Genomic DNA, 17,546 nt, shown 5'->3' on the forward strand with positions numbered 1-17,546 from the left:
TTGTTTCATACAGGAATGGCAGTACTTGATTGCTGCATTTTCACCATACGATTCAGAAGCGCTTTGCTTCTTGTAATTTTCAAAAACCATCTTGTCATTTTTTAAGGCACTTTTGGTCGATTTGATAATGCAACGATATTGACTCGTAGCTTTCAGTCTTTGGGTTATTTGAAGTCATTTCTGCCCGACTATTTGCGGATAATTTTTGAAAATTTGCCCGACTGACATGGTTTTTCGAAAACTGACATTTTTCCTCCGCAGAGGATAAGCAGGAACTTCTCTTGATTTAACCCCCATTTTACCCCCAAAACAGCGGCAGATCCCCGTTTACCATCACAATTCAGTATCACCAGTTGATAAAGAATTCGAAAATGGTAATCAAAATTTCCCCGCCCCAAAGTGGTACTTCCCGCCATTTCCGTTAGGGTTGCACTCACTGATCGCACTGTACACAATGCAACTCAATGAGCAAATTCTCAAAGTCAAAGGGCAAAACATTGATGATAAATTTTGTGTCGATAGGGAAGCATCAAACAGTAAGTAGTCTATTTGCCACTATTGTTTCTTTTTATCATTACAAAACCTACAGTAGCACGATAAAATGGCTTCTCGTTATCTATTGCGTCGTGTTAAAACCGATCTTTTGATGAACTTGGTACGTGCTAATATATAACCCTAGGATTGGACCGTGGTGTGGCCGTGCCCAATATAACCTCAGATTGAACCCCGGCCCCAACATCACTTAGCCTTTGCACAGGGTCATGACATTCTCATTTATAACACTTTCTTATTTCCTTTCCTGATCAAAGTTCACCTAAGGGCTTACTGGATATTCAATACCTGTCAATAATTTCTTTGGTGAAGCTAGTTTCAATTCGATGCATTACATCAAAACTTAAACATGTACACCTTTTTATGGCTGCAGTTGGAAGTTTAAAGTTCTGACTCACCAAAGAACAATCTTAATGTAGTGTTATGTCTGTACAGTCATCATCATAATCACCATTATCATGAAATAAACATTTAACAATCCTTTTGGATCGATACCAATGTCTGCAATGTCAGCTACAACATCAAAATTTACTGAGGTTATTTCGACTTTTACTATAAAAAGAATTCAAATTTATCTGTGTCACAAATTGTCTGGCAGGCTGGAATGATTGAACAAAAAATGAAAACCTTATTAGGGAAAATTGATCACTCATAAAATAATTTTAAAAGAGCTCTATTGTTTTGCAATAAAGTGGTGGAGGGGGGGGGGGGGCTTGTAGAAAATGGGGGAGAAATGTATTTAATAGTCATTGGAAATGTCATTTTATGAGCAGGGCTAAGGGCAGATCCTCTAGGAACACCTGAGAGCACATTACAAGGATATGATTTTTCTCTATCTATTATATCTCTTTAGGTCTTATAGAAAACTTTAAATCCACAGGATAATTTCTCCCCAAATACCATAACTACAAAGTTTTAGCAATAATTTACTGCAAGAAGCCTTAGAAGGTCAAATAATATAATGTTCATCTTTCTTCTGGAATTGACAGATTCTTGACAACTTTTTACAAACATCAACATATGGGAGGTACACTAATATTTTTCTTATGGAATCCATGTCGCTTGTCTGCTTTTATTTGGAAGGTTTCTAAATGGAGTTGGGATATTAAACAAAACAATATAGAAATGCTTTGTTTTTTAATTATTTTCCTTTTAACATTTGTTGGAATAAGAAATTTTGACTATACTGATGCGAAAAAGGTGTCTGGGGTTTGCCAAAGGTGGACAAAGGCAATACATCTAGGATATGACAGATTACAACAGAAGTTTAACCAACACCCAGGGCCGTAGAGAGGGGCAGAGGGGCAAATTGCATCAGGGCCCTGAGATCCTAAGGACCTCATAAAGTAATGAATAAAGTAATCAAACGTAACATGAATATACCCAAAAATGGTAAAAAGTTTTAAGCAAATACAATAACATGACTGCAAGAAATATCCTGAATAGATTTCCAGCTAATTGAAAGGGCATGGTTCCAAAAAATTTCTGCTTGCTTCACTCACAGGGGCTTCCTTTTGTACTGCTGCCTCCAAAACTTCTTAGCAGCCCTACCAACACCTGTCATAAAATATTTAGTGGATTGGGTTGCTTTTGCTTTGATAGAAACCTGGCTTTAAATAGCCCCAAGAAGTATTTAATAATATTAAGATTTGTGGAGCTGGAAATTTTCCTTAGAATAAGCTCTGATTATTTCTTGTTTAGTTGTGTTTTCTCAGTTTTGCATTCCTCATATCAAGTGTGTGGCCTATGTGCAAGGGCAGCTTTTCTATGGTTTTCACTTTAACGAAGCTTAGAGAATGAAGTATGCATCTCATAAGGTAACTGGGTGTAGGATGGTACAACTGCATGTGACCATAGGATGATACTTGCAATGAGAAATTGATAAAACTAATTATTTTCTCTTGTCTAATTGCTAATAATCTTCCAATGTAAAATAAATTTATGTCAGCTAAAGTTTTGTTTTGGAATCAAAATTGAAAAGTTAGGAACAAAGAGAATTCATGATACTTTGGAGAAAAAAGTTGTGTCCTTTTCAGAAATATGTTAAATTTCCCACATTTTAAAAATTTTGGAAAAACTAAAAGCAAATTTGCTACAACACAAAGGAACATCCCCTTTTAACTGACTTCTTTCTTTTTACACAGACAAAATCTCAAACCTGTCACCAATTATTTATCTGGTGATTCTCTTGCCACACCACACCCCTATTATTTTTACCCTAAATTATCATTACCTTAATATTTTTTTCTTTAAAAAGTTTAGCACCTTTTGTGAATGCATACTAGTCATTTCCTTTGATGACCAACCCTAATTTTGATATGCAAGCGTATGTAGCTAATTTTGTACCTCTCTTTCTTATCAACTTTTTGTAATTGAATTGAATGTTATTTAGTTGGTCATCCCAGTGCTTTTCATACAAAAATCTGCAAGAAGGGCCTATTTTTGTTTTTATGTATCAGAGAACTGGTTGGTGGTCACAAATTTCCCAGAACATTTTAGCATGTTGCTATAATTCTTGAGTATGATCCACTGATTTCCAAAGCTCATTAACATTTCAAGTCTCTTAATAGCCTCTGACCAAATGCACTTTTGTGACAGCCAAAGGCAATTTTGGCTAAGATATTTAATTTGCTAGGATCCAGTTTAAATACCCTTAAATTAGGTGAAAACAGTACTTTTATATGGTATCTTTATATGATATGTGTATATGATACCATGAAATAATGGTGTCTAATAGTACAAAGATAAAGTTGTTGTTGCAATATTTCTATTTAATTTCAATTAAATCAATTCAATTAAAAGAAATATTTATCAAGTTCTGCAAAACGTTTATTTCTTTAATAGCCAAAGTCGCTTGCAAAAGTCCTTCTGCTAAAAAGTTGATTATTTTTCAGGACTTACATAAAAGTTGAGACGATTTTGCAAACCAACGACTGTCAGAAATGAATTTTTATAGACTGAGAACCTCTTCATTAACCTGCTTGCGTCGCAACCTACGATTTGGGAACTTTAGAAACTACTCTAAAGCAAATTATACAGCTACATCAAAATTTTCGCAAAGTAAGGTTGGCGACTTCACACAGGACAGTCCTCATCACGAGAATGCATTTTTATCAGACCAGTTTCTTATACGGAATATGCAACGTATGATGCCGACTGAGATTTTCACTGCCATAAAAAGTGATTTGGTTAGGTTTGGTAATCGTGTAAGCTCAGACATATGGAAGTTGGGACAAGAGTGTGCTGTAAATGAGCCATATTTACATAAAACATCGGCATGGGGAAAGAAGGTTGACGAAATTGTTACCTGTAATGCATGGAAACAGCAAAAACGAATTTCAGCCGAAGAAGGGCTAGTGGCTATTGCTTATGAGAGAGAGTTCCTTGAATTTAGCCGGCTTTATCAGGTGATAAAATTGTTTATGTACTCGCCATCTTCTGGGTTGTATTCATGCCCCCTTGCAATGACAGATGGAGCGGCGAAGACTTTTGAAGCGAATGATTTACTGCCGTCATATCAGAATGTGTTCTCTCACTTGACTACCAGGGACCCTGAAAAATTTTGGACTTCAGGGCAATGGATGACAGAAAAACGCGGTGGATCTGACGTTGCTAAAGGGACTGAGACCATAGCTATTCCAGTCTCTGGAGACAAGAATTTGTATAGTTTATATGGTTACAAGTGGTTTTCGTCGGCAACAGATTCAGATATTGCCTTAACGTTGGGGCGTGTTGCTGACAGTAAGGGAAGCGTAGTACCAGGCACAGATGGCATCACGATGTTCCTGATAAAAACGAGAAATGACGACGGGAAGCTAAATGGTATTGAGGTAATGAAGCTTAAGAATAAACTTGGAACAAGGCAACTTCCCACAGGTGAGTTGCTTATAGATGGGGCGTTAGCTGAGAAAATTTCAGACCCAGGTCGTGGCATTTCTTGCATCTCTAGTATGCTGAAAATTACCAGGCTGCATAATGTAATATCGAGCGTTGCGGGGCCGAGAAAACTGATAAATCTTGCTCGCGATTATGCTCGAAGACGTGAAGCCTTTGGACAGGTCATAGCTAACCATCCTTTGCATTTGAAGACATTGGCGAAAATGGAGGCAGAGACACGTGGCTGTACTGCTCTTATGCTAGATCTTGCACTTAAGCTAGGTCTTGAGGACTGTAGGTCTATTCCAGATGAAGATGCACTTTTACTACGTTTGATGATGCCTGTCGCAAAAATGTACACCGCCAAACGATCTGTCGAATTGGTTTCAGAGGGTCTTGAGTGTTTTGGTGGACAAGGGTACATCGAGGATACAGGTCTTCCGGGGTTTTTGAGAGATGCACAAGTTCTCCCTATATGGGAAGGTACTTCGTCTGTGATGTCTCTAGACGTTCTAAGGGCCATTCATAAAACAAATGGTGAGGCGCTGGTTGCCTTGCAAAGCTATGTGTCACGTGTTACTAAAAATGCTTCTCAAAATACAAAATTGAGAGACAGCTGCACACAATTAGAGAGTTTCTCGCACAGTCTGTTTGACTTTGTTGCACGCGAACCTAGTAAGGTACAAATCGCAGCACGAGATTTTGCCTATAGTTTGGCACATATTTATATTGCATCACTGCTTGTAGAACATGCTTGTAAAAGTGGAGACGAGATAGATGTTTTTACTGTTAGGAGTTGGATGCAGAGAGACATTGTTCCTGTTGTTACTCAAAATAGACAAGGGTCCTATGACGTCGATATTTCCGCCCAGAAAGCTTTCGTATATGAAGGCTATGATGAAGAAAATTTGATCGCTTCAACATTTATAAGATGATAAGGATTAACAATCTCTCTTGCTTTGCAAACTATTTCTATTGCAATTTTTGTTGTTTCGTCACGTTCTCTGTTTGGTGTGGTTTACTTCTAAATTACCAAATTTTCTGAAATCGAGAATAAATAACAATATAAATTAAAGTTATGGAGATTGATGGTGCGTATTTACACAAGAAATAAAATGCTAACTTGCTTAATGACAATCTGTCGCCTTTTTATCTGCGCAATTAAAAAAATTGAACCTCAATATTCAATATTTAAGTTGAAGTTGATGTAGACTATGACTTTTCAGCAGTTTTCTTTGATCAATGTTTGCGTTTCAAGGGATTTTCTCTATAACAGCTCCAGTTTACAACTGTTTTGCAAAACTGTCAGCCTGGTCACATATCTCGCTTGCAAAGCTAATCATTTTATCTGCGGGGCGCGGCTAATAATCTCCATTGCTGTAGAATATTAAGAAAATATTGACATACTTTGTAGCATAAAAGCAAAGCTTTCGCTTCTGGAGCTTTGTGACAGGTTGACTGTGGCTGATGTGACCGAGTTCTTTGCTGTCAAGACAGCTTTCTTTATGAAACGTTGTCTCAAATTTGCACTGAGAGACATTGGGACACATGAGAGATATTCCAAAGCCACATTTATTGGACATCAGGCACATGTTTATAACTTGAAGGAAAAGATTGCTTCAATAAAACTTTCAAGTAGAGCAGAGAGACTTTTGTGGAGTATGGGCTGTCTGGTAGAATCATGAAGTCTAGTTGTTTTCAAACTTCTCCTTGAAGAGCGTTTAGCAGAAGTGTCACAGGCATGAAAGTCTTTCAATACAACTCGTCGAACTGCATTGGTGTAACTCCTGTTTTCGTTGAGAACAATGACATAATGCGAAGTACAGCTACTGCTGTGGCTGTAATTGCATTATTTGCTTCAATCTTCACCGTCACACTAAATGCCCTGGTTCTATTCGTCTTTTATCGCTTAAAGCAGTTGCAGACGCCTTCCAGTATCCTTATCGTTAACATGTGCATTGCAGACTTTCTCACTGGCTGCATTTCAGAACCTTTATTTCTCTCGGCACGGCTTCTTGAGCTCTATGACACTGACAAGTGCTCTGTAAAACAGGCCGGGCTGTTCTTCGGCTATCTCTTTAGTGGAATTTCGTTTATTACCCTGTGCTTTATAAGTATCGAACGGTGGTACGCGGTTTCTGTACCTTTCAAATACGAGTCTAGATTCACTTACAGGAACTGCATTATTATGGTCTTGGTTGCTTATATGGTTTCAATTGTTTTAACTAGCCTTCGCTTAGCTGAGACTTTTCCACCAAAGATTTTCTACCAGTTATTCGCTTTTTTTCTGGTATCGTTAACTATAATATCTTCTTTATGTTACGTAAAGATTTACAAGATAGCAAAAGATCACGAAAGAAGAATACACTCTCTGAAATTTATTTGTTACGAAAATAACAGTGGAGCAAAGAAGAAATGCACGGGGCTAAAATTCTCTTCGGAGGGACTTCGTCGCAAGTTGAACTTGAGCACTAGAGCATCAGTGGTAAAGGAAAGTCGCAAATCCAAAATAGTTATAATAATAGTTTTTTTGCTTGTTGCTAGCTATTCTCCAAAGATAATGATTATGCTTGATGCATTTGTCGTTTATAATGACTCGAAGGTATCATACGTCGCTCTAAAATGGGCAGAGGTAATATTTTTTCTAAGCAGCTGTTTTAACCCTGTCCTTTATTGTCTGAGAATATCCTGTGTAAAGGAAGAAATATCGAGGCTATGCAACAACTGGACGTCTCGTTTGCGTGGTCGCTGCCAAAGAGTTCGAAGTTGGCGATGACGCTGCCGTCATGGGCTATGATGAACTTTTTTTGAAGACAATGAACTTTTTATCCTGAAGTCAGCAAACCCGTATTAATGTTTTGTTTTGACTGTTCATCTGAAGTATTTGTAAGTGCGATTAATGTTACCGGTGGTAACGGAAAAATCCGTATTGCACTCAAATTTAAAATAACATGAGGCGAGTAATTAGAAAGGCACTCTAATAAGAGTTGGCTAATTAGTGTTTTAGAAATATTTATTTCAATTGTTGGAGGTATACATATCTAATGTTAGATGCAGTATAGTTTGCACCGGGGCCTGTCAAAGCTTAACTATCTCGAATCAGGCCTGCAGCAAAAATGGTTGATTAATGACAACAGGTTTTAGTTATGGTTACAACCAGCAGCTCAGACAGTTGAAAAAAAGTTTCATCTCTGCTAGTGTTAAAGAGCTCGCTCATTCTGTGATAATGGCTTAACCTCTCCAATTTAAGAATTTGCATGTCTTCCTGCTGCTGTTGTATTGGCCGCAAAGGCCGCTTTCTTCTTTCTTCAAGAATACGGAGAAAAAATTAAGTTGCGGTCACAGTAAATGTCCAACCGACAAGAATGTCATTTCGAGAAAGAAACAAGTTTGAAACAGAAGGTAATTGAGATATAGGGTTGACTGCTATTCCAAATATTAATCAATGAATATTTAATCGAAATTGAATTTAAAGTAGGACGATAAAATACATAAGATAGTGGAATATTGAAATCTTAATACATTTGGGTATTTTCGTGTAAATTTATGCAATTTGCTATATATAATTGACATCGAATTTTGCTGTAAAATCTTTCTTATTTTTCTGTAATATTTTTGTCTTAGGTGCACCCCCTGCATACCGAGGACGTAAGTGAGTGTTACGTCATCAGATAATATCTGGATCCGAGCGGCAACGCGTTATCAGATTTGTAGGATATTGAAAAGTTTCTATTCTGGAGAGCGAAATGAAGATTCTCGCTCTTAAATGGGAATACATGTCTACAAATAAATAAATTTACACATTTAGAGACATGATATACGTTGGGACGGGGCCTGATTCCTTTTTGCCAAACCTGATTTCCACGATTTCAAGTTTCGGCTTCAAACTTTTTCTCCGTGTCAATCTGTAATAATTGTATTTGTAACGTACCTTTAGATCCAGTTACCTTACTAGCACGTGTTGTTTGATTGAATGAATTATATTGAATTTAATTGTTTCTTTTTCGATATGCAGTTGACATCCGCTATCCCAAACCTCGAGGAAGCCGAATTTTGTTGGAGATAGCTAATCCTCGAAATGACAGATGACCAATCAAAATCTGACAATTTCTAGGTTTTAGATTAGTTACATCAGATGAGGACGGTCGAGATAATGTATGACAGCTTTCGTTTTTTGTTACGCCTGAAACACTGCAAAGCATTTAAGTAGAAAATGTTATCCCATGGTCACAAGATTCGATGTCGCCTTTATCTGGAAACAGCGCCGTGGAGACAGGCTCGTCCTGTACAAGTTTTTATTCTTACGTAGGCCGTGTAGCGACAAACGTTGCTCCTCTGTTTAACTTAGAGGTACAGGCTGTGGCGTTGTCTAGGGCTCGATTTTGACAATATTTTAATAAATACTTTATATCATCAAATCGAACGATGAATGTGTATTCATGTTATGTTCAATTAAGAAATTATCTACCTCTGGTAACAATCTGAGATACGCAACCATGTCCCAGATAAACATGCCTAACTATTTCTGATCAAACCGCGTTAGATTTTTGAAAAGCGCATTATCTACCTCGATTTCTCAATTGTACCATTTTCAGAATGGCACCTATTCCGTGATTGTGCCAGTTTCCGGTCTCCGCTAAATTTTGAGCTGTGTCAATTTCAGAAATGTCCCATTTTCAGATTTGCGCCAATTTTGGATCTGCGCATATGTCGAAACAGTGCCATTTTGGCTAGGACCTAATGATAAACTTTATAGGTTTACTATCAGGTCCACTATAAGAGATGTCTCAAAGATCATTACGTCGCAGTCGAAGGTAGCATGTCTCTTTTTTTCTTTAGGTTTTTTATTTCTTTATCGTAAACTGAATGTCGAACATAAACAAACAGAAAATCTATGTTTATCAATATGCTTTTGCACTAATAACTGCTATGTAAGTGAAATGATGACAAAAGAGAATAAATGATATTAGCATCAGTAGGACTAGTATGAACGGAAAACTTGCGCCTTTTTTTAAGTATTTTGAAACAACGTTAAGTTTAGCAAGTAGCAAGTCTTGATCGTGCAGAAAGTCTGGAGCCAATGGTAATGATGGAAAGGCGTTGAAGGGCAGTCAAATCAAGACCACGTGAAGGCGCGATTAAACGGCTGAGTTCACCTCAGACATCTGGAGCACCTGAGCCTGCAGCCAATGTCATTTTTACCCTACGTCTTTAAACGATTTCATGTCATTGCTCAAGGGCAATAGAAGCTAGCCAAATATAACGCACGCTTCCATCTAGTGCTTTCCAGCACATTTCTTGTTTCCAGTGTTGCCACCTTTCTCAGACGCCTACGTATGATTTCAGACTGAGTAATAAGATATTTTATCAATATTTCCATTTCTTGTTGCAAATGTGACGTTCTGTTTAGCCTTTCTAGCTAATACACCTGTTGATTTAAAATATGACTGTTCGATAATACGAAAAAACGACTTCCTTTTTCTAAACTGTTTGGGAAGCATGCGAATCCTATTCTAAAGATCACGTGATACTCTGGTTCTTTGGATTCCGAATTTCCCATCTCATTTTACACTTTTGAACACAAACCTGCGTTAGAACCCACTACTGTTTTCCTAAGACCTATTTTATGCTATTTCTAACTTTCTTAATGACGAAAATTTTAATGTCTTCAATAATTGAATGTTGAATAATTTTGTAGCAAAGACCATAGTCATAGGAGACATAGGGACTGAGAGCACTGAAGCCATCCTAATCAGGCAAAATTTATCACATTTCAGGCTCATTCGTACAGCTCTATACAGCAAGCATATTAAGCAAAATCCGTAGTATTTTATTGGGCACACCCCCTCCTCCCCTTTATTTTTAAGCCTTGGCTACGACTTTGTTAGAGACGACATTCGTCTGCTTATTAAACCACTAATTTTACTGAATATTCCTTTCAAGTGTATAAAACTAGCTATGTAGTTGTGGCTCTGCGGTATTAACATATTTAGCAGTACCTATTTCAATTCTACTGGAATAATTGTTTTGTCACATTCAAGAGAAGTGTCTTTCCTGTACAACTTCACAGTCAAATTTCATTTTGGTTTAAAATGAGATCTACGCTCATTGATAGGTTTGAAGCTTATGTTTCCATACCAGTATTGTACCATTAAGTTCTTGGCGGGGCTTGAAAAGCTATATTTAAAATATTACCCCCTATTGACAACTGAATCAAACAACTGAAGATTTATCAACTAGATTATCCGCTTTTCAAGATTTAATATAATATAATAACGATGAATGTAATTAGATTGTACCAGGAAAAAAAATTGATTAAATTAATAAACGACGTTTCGAGCATAGCCCATTATCAATCTTTAGTATATTTATAATATATATGATATAATATATATAGTATAAATATATATGATATAAATATATATGATATAAATAAGTGACCTTTTATTCGATTTTAAACACTTAAAACTTTTGATAAACATTTTCGTTGTTTTTTGTGAAGAACAGTAAAAACTGGCACTGCATTTCAAAAATTTTTCATTAACTCAAACGTTCAATATTTTAAAAGCTTACACTAATTGTGGTGTGTAAAGGCTATGGATCGGACATTTTGATAAAATACTGTAATGAATTTTTGGTCTTAGTTAGAATTTTATTTGGCACACCACCCCAACCTACAGCTCTTTTATTGCCCCCAACTTTGAAATTTGAAAAATCTCCTAATGTGAAAAATGGCTACAAAACCATTAAAAACGATTCATATAAGCTCCTAAATTACGCATACTTGTATATAAGCTTCTAAAATCAAGACTGGGAAATGCATCAAGCTACCTTTGGGCAGCAAGATTCGTGATTAACTCTCCGTATGTATTCTTGATGAACTACTCAATGGTGCAACTTACCTTTTCAGTGCCTAATTTAGTGTGGTCTTGTACACTAATAGTGGTTTTGAAAATCCAAATTGTGGTCTTGAAATCAGGAATTAGTGGGAGGATTGTCTCGCTAAGCGTTATGTTTATTAAAAATCTTAAAAGTAAATGTAAATTTAATTTCTCCATGAGGTGTTTTTTCACATCATATTCTAATCTTTTTATGTCTCAGAAATATATTTTTAGCCAATCTAGGGCATTCAGTTTAAAAATTTTCTGGGCCCCCCTAGAGGGGCCTAAACATTTTTAGGCATAATTAGTGGTATTGTAAAAGTCCCTTGAATTAGGCACTGAACCTTTTCTTATCCTTTGTATTGTCAACAAAAACATGTTTAAAAACAAAGAGCTTGGCATTTCTTACAATCACTAAACCAGCTAGCTAAAATTGGATGAGAAGATTGCAAACAGAGTTTTTCATGTCTTGCCTATTCCCCTACGAGCTCCGCGACAATACAGCAAAGTAAGCCATGCTTTTTTATTGTACATTTGCACCCCTAGGGATTATAATTGTTGCTTCGTATTCTGCACTGGCATTTGTTTCTTGTGGAAAGTTAGAAGGAGAAAGACTGGAAGCATCTTTTAATCATTTGGAGAAATACGAAACTGTAAGTAAATAAATTAGCTTTAAGTACCTCTTGCTACTACTTACATGCTACATATTCTATTTGCATACAAAGTTGTTCACACTGTGTGGAGCGTAAGGCCTTATGACTTTAAATACATTTGGCTAATACTATATAGAACTACTTATGTTCCAACATTTAGCTTCTTTTTACATGACAAAATAATTTCTAGTAAGGATTCAAACCTATTACTTCGCAGTTCCTCAGAAATGACTTTTCGTCCCACGGCGTCGTAAACTTCTTCGGTCTGCCATCCCTTGGTAAATTTTTTACTGATTTTGTACGGAAAATCTTTTTACAGACCAGAAAAGCTGCACTCATTGAGCAGCCGACAATTTGATAAAATGCAATTTCATAAAATCCATTTCCTTTATTTTAGTAGAAAGCAATTTGCAAGCGCTTCTCTTAACTCAGTTCTTGAATTTCAAGAGCCTCCATGTTTTCGTCTCAAGGCCTATAGAAATTTTATGGTCGACGTTTTTTTAATTCTTTGGCGTACGTAAAATGCTTCGAAACATCAACAATGTCTTGTGAAAGTTTCATGGAAATAGCTGCTGTACTTATTTAATGAGAAAGCTTTTAAAAGAGTCTATCCAAATTTGTTGCATGAAATGTCTTCGAAATTTCGAAGTGTGTCCCAATCAGGGCCGTAAATCCCGGGGGGGGGCGGTGGGGACTGGAGCTGAAAAATCTGGAGCAAAACGATTTTTTTGGAGAAATTACCATCATTTTCCTTGAAAGAAAGAAATCCCTGGTAGCCGGGTTAGAACCAAACTACGTTTTCTATGTTATTGCAACAAACCTCAGCCACTAAGGTTATTTTTGTAAGCAGAGTGGTTTTTATGATTTTTACAAGATAAATACTTACCGTTTTCTACCGTTTTTTACCGTTTTCTACTGTTTTCTACAGTTTATTTTTGAAAACAGAGTATGAAATAAAAAGAGAGCAATTTGTCATTTTATTTGACCTATTTACTAACTTATTTACGTACATTTCTATTATTTGTCTATTATTTGCTTTTATTTAGTAAATCACTTTTTGTATCATTAAAATGTATTCATTTTTTATATGTAAACATGGCCTACTGAAATCAGTCAAAATAAGGAAGACGCACATTTCTGTTCAGAAAGTAAATTTCTACCAATCAATACAACAGCGTCCCATATTTCCCTAGAGTCTGTCACTAAGATTTAAGCATGACTCTTCCCCTCCAAAAATTTCACCCAATAAACAATAATTTGTGTTCTTCTGAAAAACGCCGAACTTTCTATCCTGAGCGATTCTAGTATTTTATTAAATTTAGTCTGGAGGATGCTTTTTAGCCTTTCTAGAAGGTAAAATTTCAAAAATTTTCTTCCGCGTCGGACCCAACCATGGTGGGTCCTCCTACGACAGTAAACTTGATTCTTGAGAAATCCAAAAATATTGACTTTTGCTTTTAAAGTAATTTGCCCCTCAACTGTTTCCATAACACATACCATAAATCCCTTGTGGCGCCATGACCCACTGTATACTTTATATTCATTCGCTCTGCTGACCCCCCCCCCCCCCCCAATTCACATGACAGATTTACGGCCCTGGTCCCAATACTTTTTGAACGTAAGTTTAGATATGCACAGATAAGATTGGACAGATAGAACAGTACATCATTGATTATCCGAACCTCGATTATCCGAACCTCGATTATCCGAACGCCGAAAGTTTTTACAATATCTTCTCGATTAACCAGATAAAATATCGTTGTCTGTTTAAATTTTTGCTCTATATTAAAGTCAAAACCAACGGAAACATCAAAATAACAGATCAGTTTTCACATTCGTGGTTACAATTACCAAAACTGGAAATCGAACAGGAATTTCAAAATCCATGAGTGTTGACTATTATAATTGTGATCGCCCTGTTTTTGAGTTAGCATTTTGAGAGAATGTGATCATTTTAGTCTCAAATTTCGTCAATGTAATTACGCCTAAACATGGCTTCTTTTCGAAGAGAAATTAAAAAAGGAAGGCTTTGGCGATTGAGCAGACATTGGACTGGAAGAAAAAGCTATTTTATTTCTGGACAACTGCTCAGCCCACCCAGAAGCCGAAGTTTTTATTTCAAATGATGGGAATTTCACAGCACGCCTTTTTCTCGGAAATATAACGGCTTTGATCCAGGCAATGGATCAAGGTGTTCTGGAGAGCAAGAAGCGAGTGTATCGCAAAAACCTCCTTCGTGACCTTATTTCAAAAAAGTCAAACGAAATGATACCATTCCTTAAAAAAATTAATATGTTGGATGTCATCAATCGTATTTCCATTGCGTGGGACCAGGTTGCATCAGACACCACCAGTCTTGGGGCATATTGATCCCTCTTCCTGTCCCTGATGTCAATGAAGGGGTGCTTGATGCGTCAGAAGAACTAATAGAACTTCTGATTGAGCTCAATGTTGACTCTTCACAAAAGGACGTCCATGGTTTGAGAATGACGGCCCTGGATATTAGCATCTCAACGATGAAAGCATCATTGGATACGTCTCTAGGCCAGATGATGCAGAAAAGAGGGACAAAGATGTTGATGGAATTGAAATGGATGAAACAGAGTGTCCTGTAACTAATAAAATGGCCATGGATGCATGGCTCCGATTTCAGTCAGAAGCAACAGCTGTTAACACAACTATGCTTTTGCAGCTGCGCGAACTTGCTGCTCAAAAGCAAAAAATAACGGAAAGCAAACCAAAATTGATTCATTTTTTCAGAAAAAAATATTTTTCCGTTGCTATTTTGTTCATTAACATTTGTCCATTGCCATTTATGATCAAAAACAGTTTTAGTTTTTTCGTCGGTTTTTCCCTCTGCCAAAGCTTTTAAATTTGCATTCCGTTTAAGCATCCCGTGACTATTCGTAGTGATAACAATAAACTTCATAGCAAGATTAGTAGCTAAAATTTTCGTCCTCGGTTATCCGAATTTTTGGCGTATCCGAACAGCTCTGCAAAAATTGAGTTCAACCTGTTCGAATAATCGAGGATGTACTGTACCAGAAAAGAGATCAATAATTGCACTAGTCACCGACTATGCTGCTGTACTCCGGGTCTTTTCCAACCTTCAGTTATGTTGATGTTGATGAGGTATTCAACTGATCCCACTTTTAACAATGGCCTCTTAGATATGCGCTATTTCATTAAAATTTTGTTATTATGTAATATCTTTAGTTCATGTAAACTTACAAAGGAAAGCCTGCATCCTGCCGATTCCGGAGAATGGGGAAAGGAAGGGAGCGGTGACAGATTCTCACTGATGCAGTGCCGCAAGGGCTTGACGATAAGAGATGTTGTCAAGATTTAGACAACAAATACAGCGCCCCTTACGAGTTCCTCTTTACAATAAACATACTTGGACTACGTTATCGAATTGAAAGACTTGATCTTGTATAACAGAATTCGATATGCATAATTCACCAAGCTCAATACTATCCTAAGATTGTATGTTCTATTTGGATTGTATGTTTAGACTTCTTGATGACCTCTTGAACACTACCTCTATAATAGAAAAGTATATTTTTTCTTATTCATTTTTTAAGTCAATTTAACTGCTTTACTTTTTACAAGTCTCTATTCAGTACATGCTTTTCTAACAATCAAGCCAATCTTACTATATCTTCAACAAAAACGCTGATTTACTCCAGAAGGAAAAAGGAGCTAGCACAGAACCTTGAGGTACTCCCATTCAAATTCAAGGCTCTTTCCATTCAATATTGCAGTTCCAAATTAGATAATCACGGGTTGCATAGCCCGGGAAGCACTTCCATAGCGAAGTAGACTTCCAAAGGAAGCTGAGACTAATCTGGTCAAAATTGAGCTCTTTTAAGGAAAATATTGAATTGTAAATATATCAGTACAGCGTCTGAAATCTTTAAATTTCTACTTGCCTCAAGTTTTTTCTGGAAGACGATGGTTTTGTTGAGACTTTAATTGTAACTACATGGGGTCTGACCCTAAGGGCTCCCGCGACACAAAACATTCACTTCACATAAACCTAAATATTTTAGAATGAGAGACTAAAATCAATAATGGGTTCGGGGCCTAAAGTCCCAGTTATCTGGCTGATTTGGAAGGATAAAGATATGAAAAATACAATATTTGCGCCACGATCTTATCACCTATGACTAGTCTTCCTCGCTCTCCTGCAGATGTAGTAGTTGTTCTCTCCATTGTCAAGAGAGAACTGTGCCGAGGAAATATAAATTTTTGGGCACAGTCCTACAACAAAATAGGATTTGTGGGCTCTTTGCTTTAGAGGATCAAAAGTAATTTCAGGCCACTGAACTCTGAAACACACGTAGGATGCACGACTAAGTTTCACTTCGAGTTTCCCTTTTGCATTCATTGGGACTTTTCCCTTTCCAATAACGAGATTTTCTCAGAGCACTTAACTCGTTGAAAATAAGAGCATGTGCCATTTTTCGCTTTTCAGTGTAGCATGTCTAAAACTCTTACCATCAATTCAACATCTTAATTTGGTGAATGCCTAGAATGACAAGGGGTGTGAAAGCCCTCTGTGATTTGTGTTTCCCAGGCTAACCGTGTGTTTTCTGAACGGCATGAAAAGTTTAATCCCCTTAGCAGAAATTCCCACAGTCTAGATTAGCAGTAAAATTAATTTTCGTCTGAATTATTCCCAAAGTTAAACTAACTCATCTCATTAAATAGAATTGTATGCCATTAATCGCTCGTGATCTTTCCTCTTTTAGAACAATAAGCCATGAAGTTCGACTGTATATCCTATTATCGAGGAATACACAATGCAAAAACAAAATTATGTCGCTAAAATATTTCGAGGCATATTCTGAGACATGTAGCAATTATCTCCTTTACTTAAAAACAGCTTTCAGGGAATGCAAGTCTTTCTCGGACGAGAAAACGAAAGTGCTCTGAGAATGTCGAACCTAATGGAGGAATTAAAGAGGCACAGGTGCCCTCCATAAAGAAAACATGGTCTTTTAACCCCAGTTATCCGAACAAATCACTGCTTACTCATTTGCTTATCTGATTGTGTTGAAGCTTCTCGTATTCAATTATAAAATAAGTTTTAACTTTTAAGTGATTAATCGCGAATCAATGTGTCATTAATATTCATTTGCAAGAAATAGTTTATGCATGACAGCAGCGGCCGTGATCAAAACAAAAGGGGCTTACAGAAAAAAGGGGTCGATGAAGCAGGTCAACCGAATTCCATCACATCCCAAAGCCCATGCAGAAGTCTACACAAAAGCTACCCTGGGTACCAGACCCACGTGAATCTGGTGTAAAGTATTGTAGACGGCTGCGGTGGCGAGACTAAATAATGGAGGCTCTGGCACCCAGGGTACAAAAAAGCGAAAAAGAGAGATGCAGTCAGGAGGTTAGAAGCTTATGGATATGGGTTAAACTCTCACTTTTCAGCAATTAACCCACAATGTTGGCAAACATTGTGGATATTTTCTAAAGATCTCTCAGGATCTCAATCGCAGAAAACTAGAGATTTAATCAATATTATTTGTAGACCAAGTTTTAGGCTTTATGATTAATACCTCTTTCAACA

The 17,546-nt window shown here is 36.9% G+C and overlaps 1 protein-coding gene across 1 annotated transcript; it reads left to right on the forward strand.

The window, feature by feature from the left end:
- Positions 1 to 423: 423 nt before the first annotated feature.
- Positions 424 to 8,018, forward strand: LOC148957645 (acyl-CoA dehydrogenase family member 11-like). Its single transcript, XM_089114799.1, has 2 exons — positions 424 to 536; positions 3,447 to 8,018. The coding sequence occupies exon 2, from the start codon at positions 3,495 to 3,497 to the stop codon at positions 5,361 to 5,363; it is 1,869 nt and encodes a 622-aa protein (XP_088970925.1). The 5' UTR covers positions 424 to 536; positions 3,447 to 3,494; the 3' UTR covers positions 5,364 to 8,018.
- The last annotated feature ends 9,528 nt before the right edge of the window (positions 8,019 to 17,546 follow it).

This window comes from Rhopilema esculentum, chromosome 21 (assembly GCF_057945365.1).
Source record: "Rhopilema esculentum isolate cy_ngs chromosome 21, ASM5794536v1, whole genome shotgun sequence".
NCBI lineage: Eukaryota > Metazoa > Cnidaria > Scyphozoa > Rhizostomeae > Rhizostomatidae > Rhopilema > Rhopilema esculentum.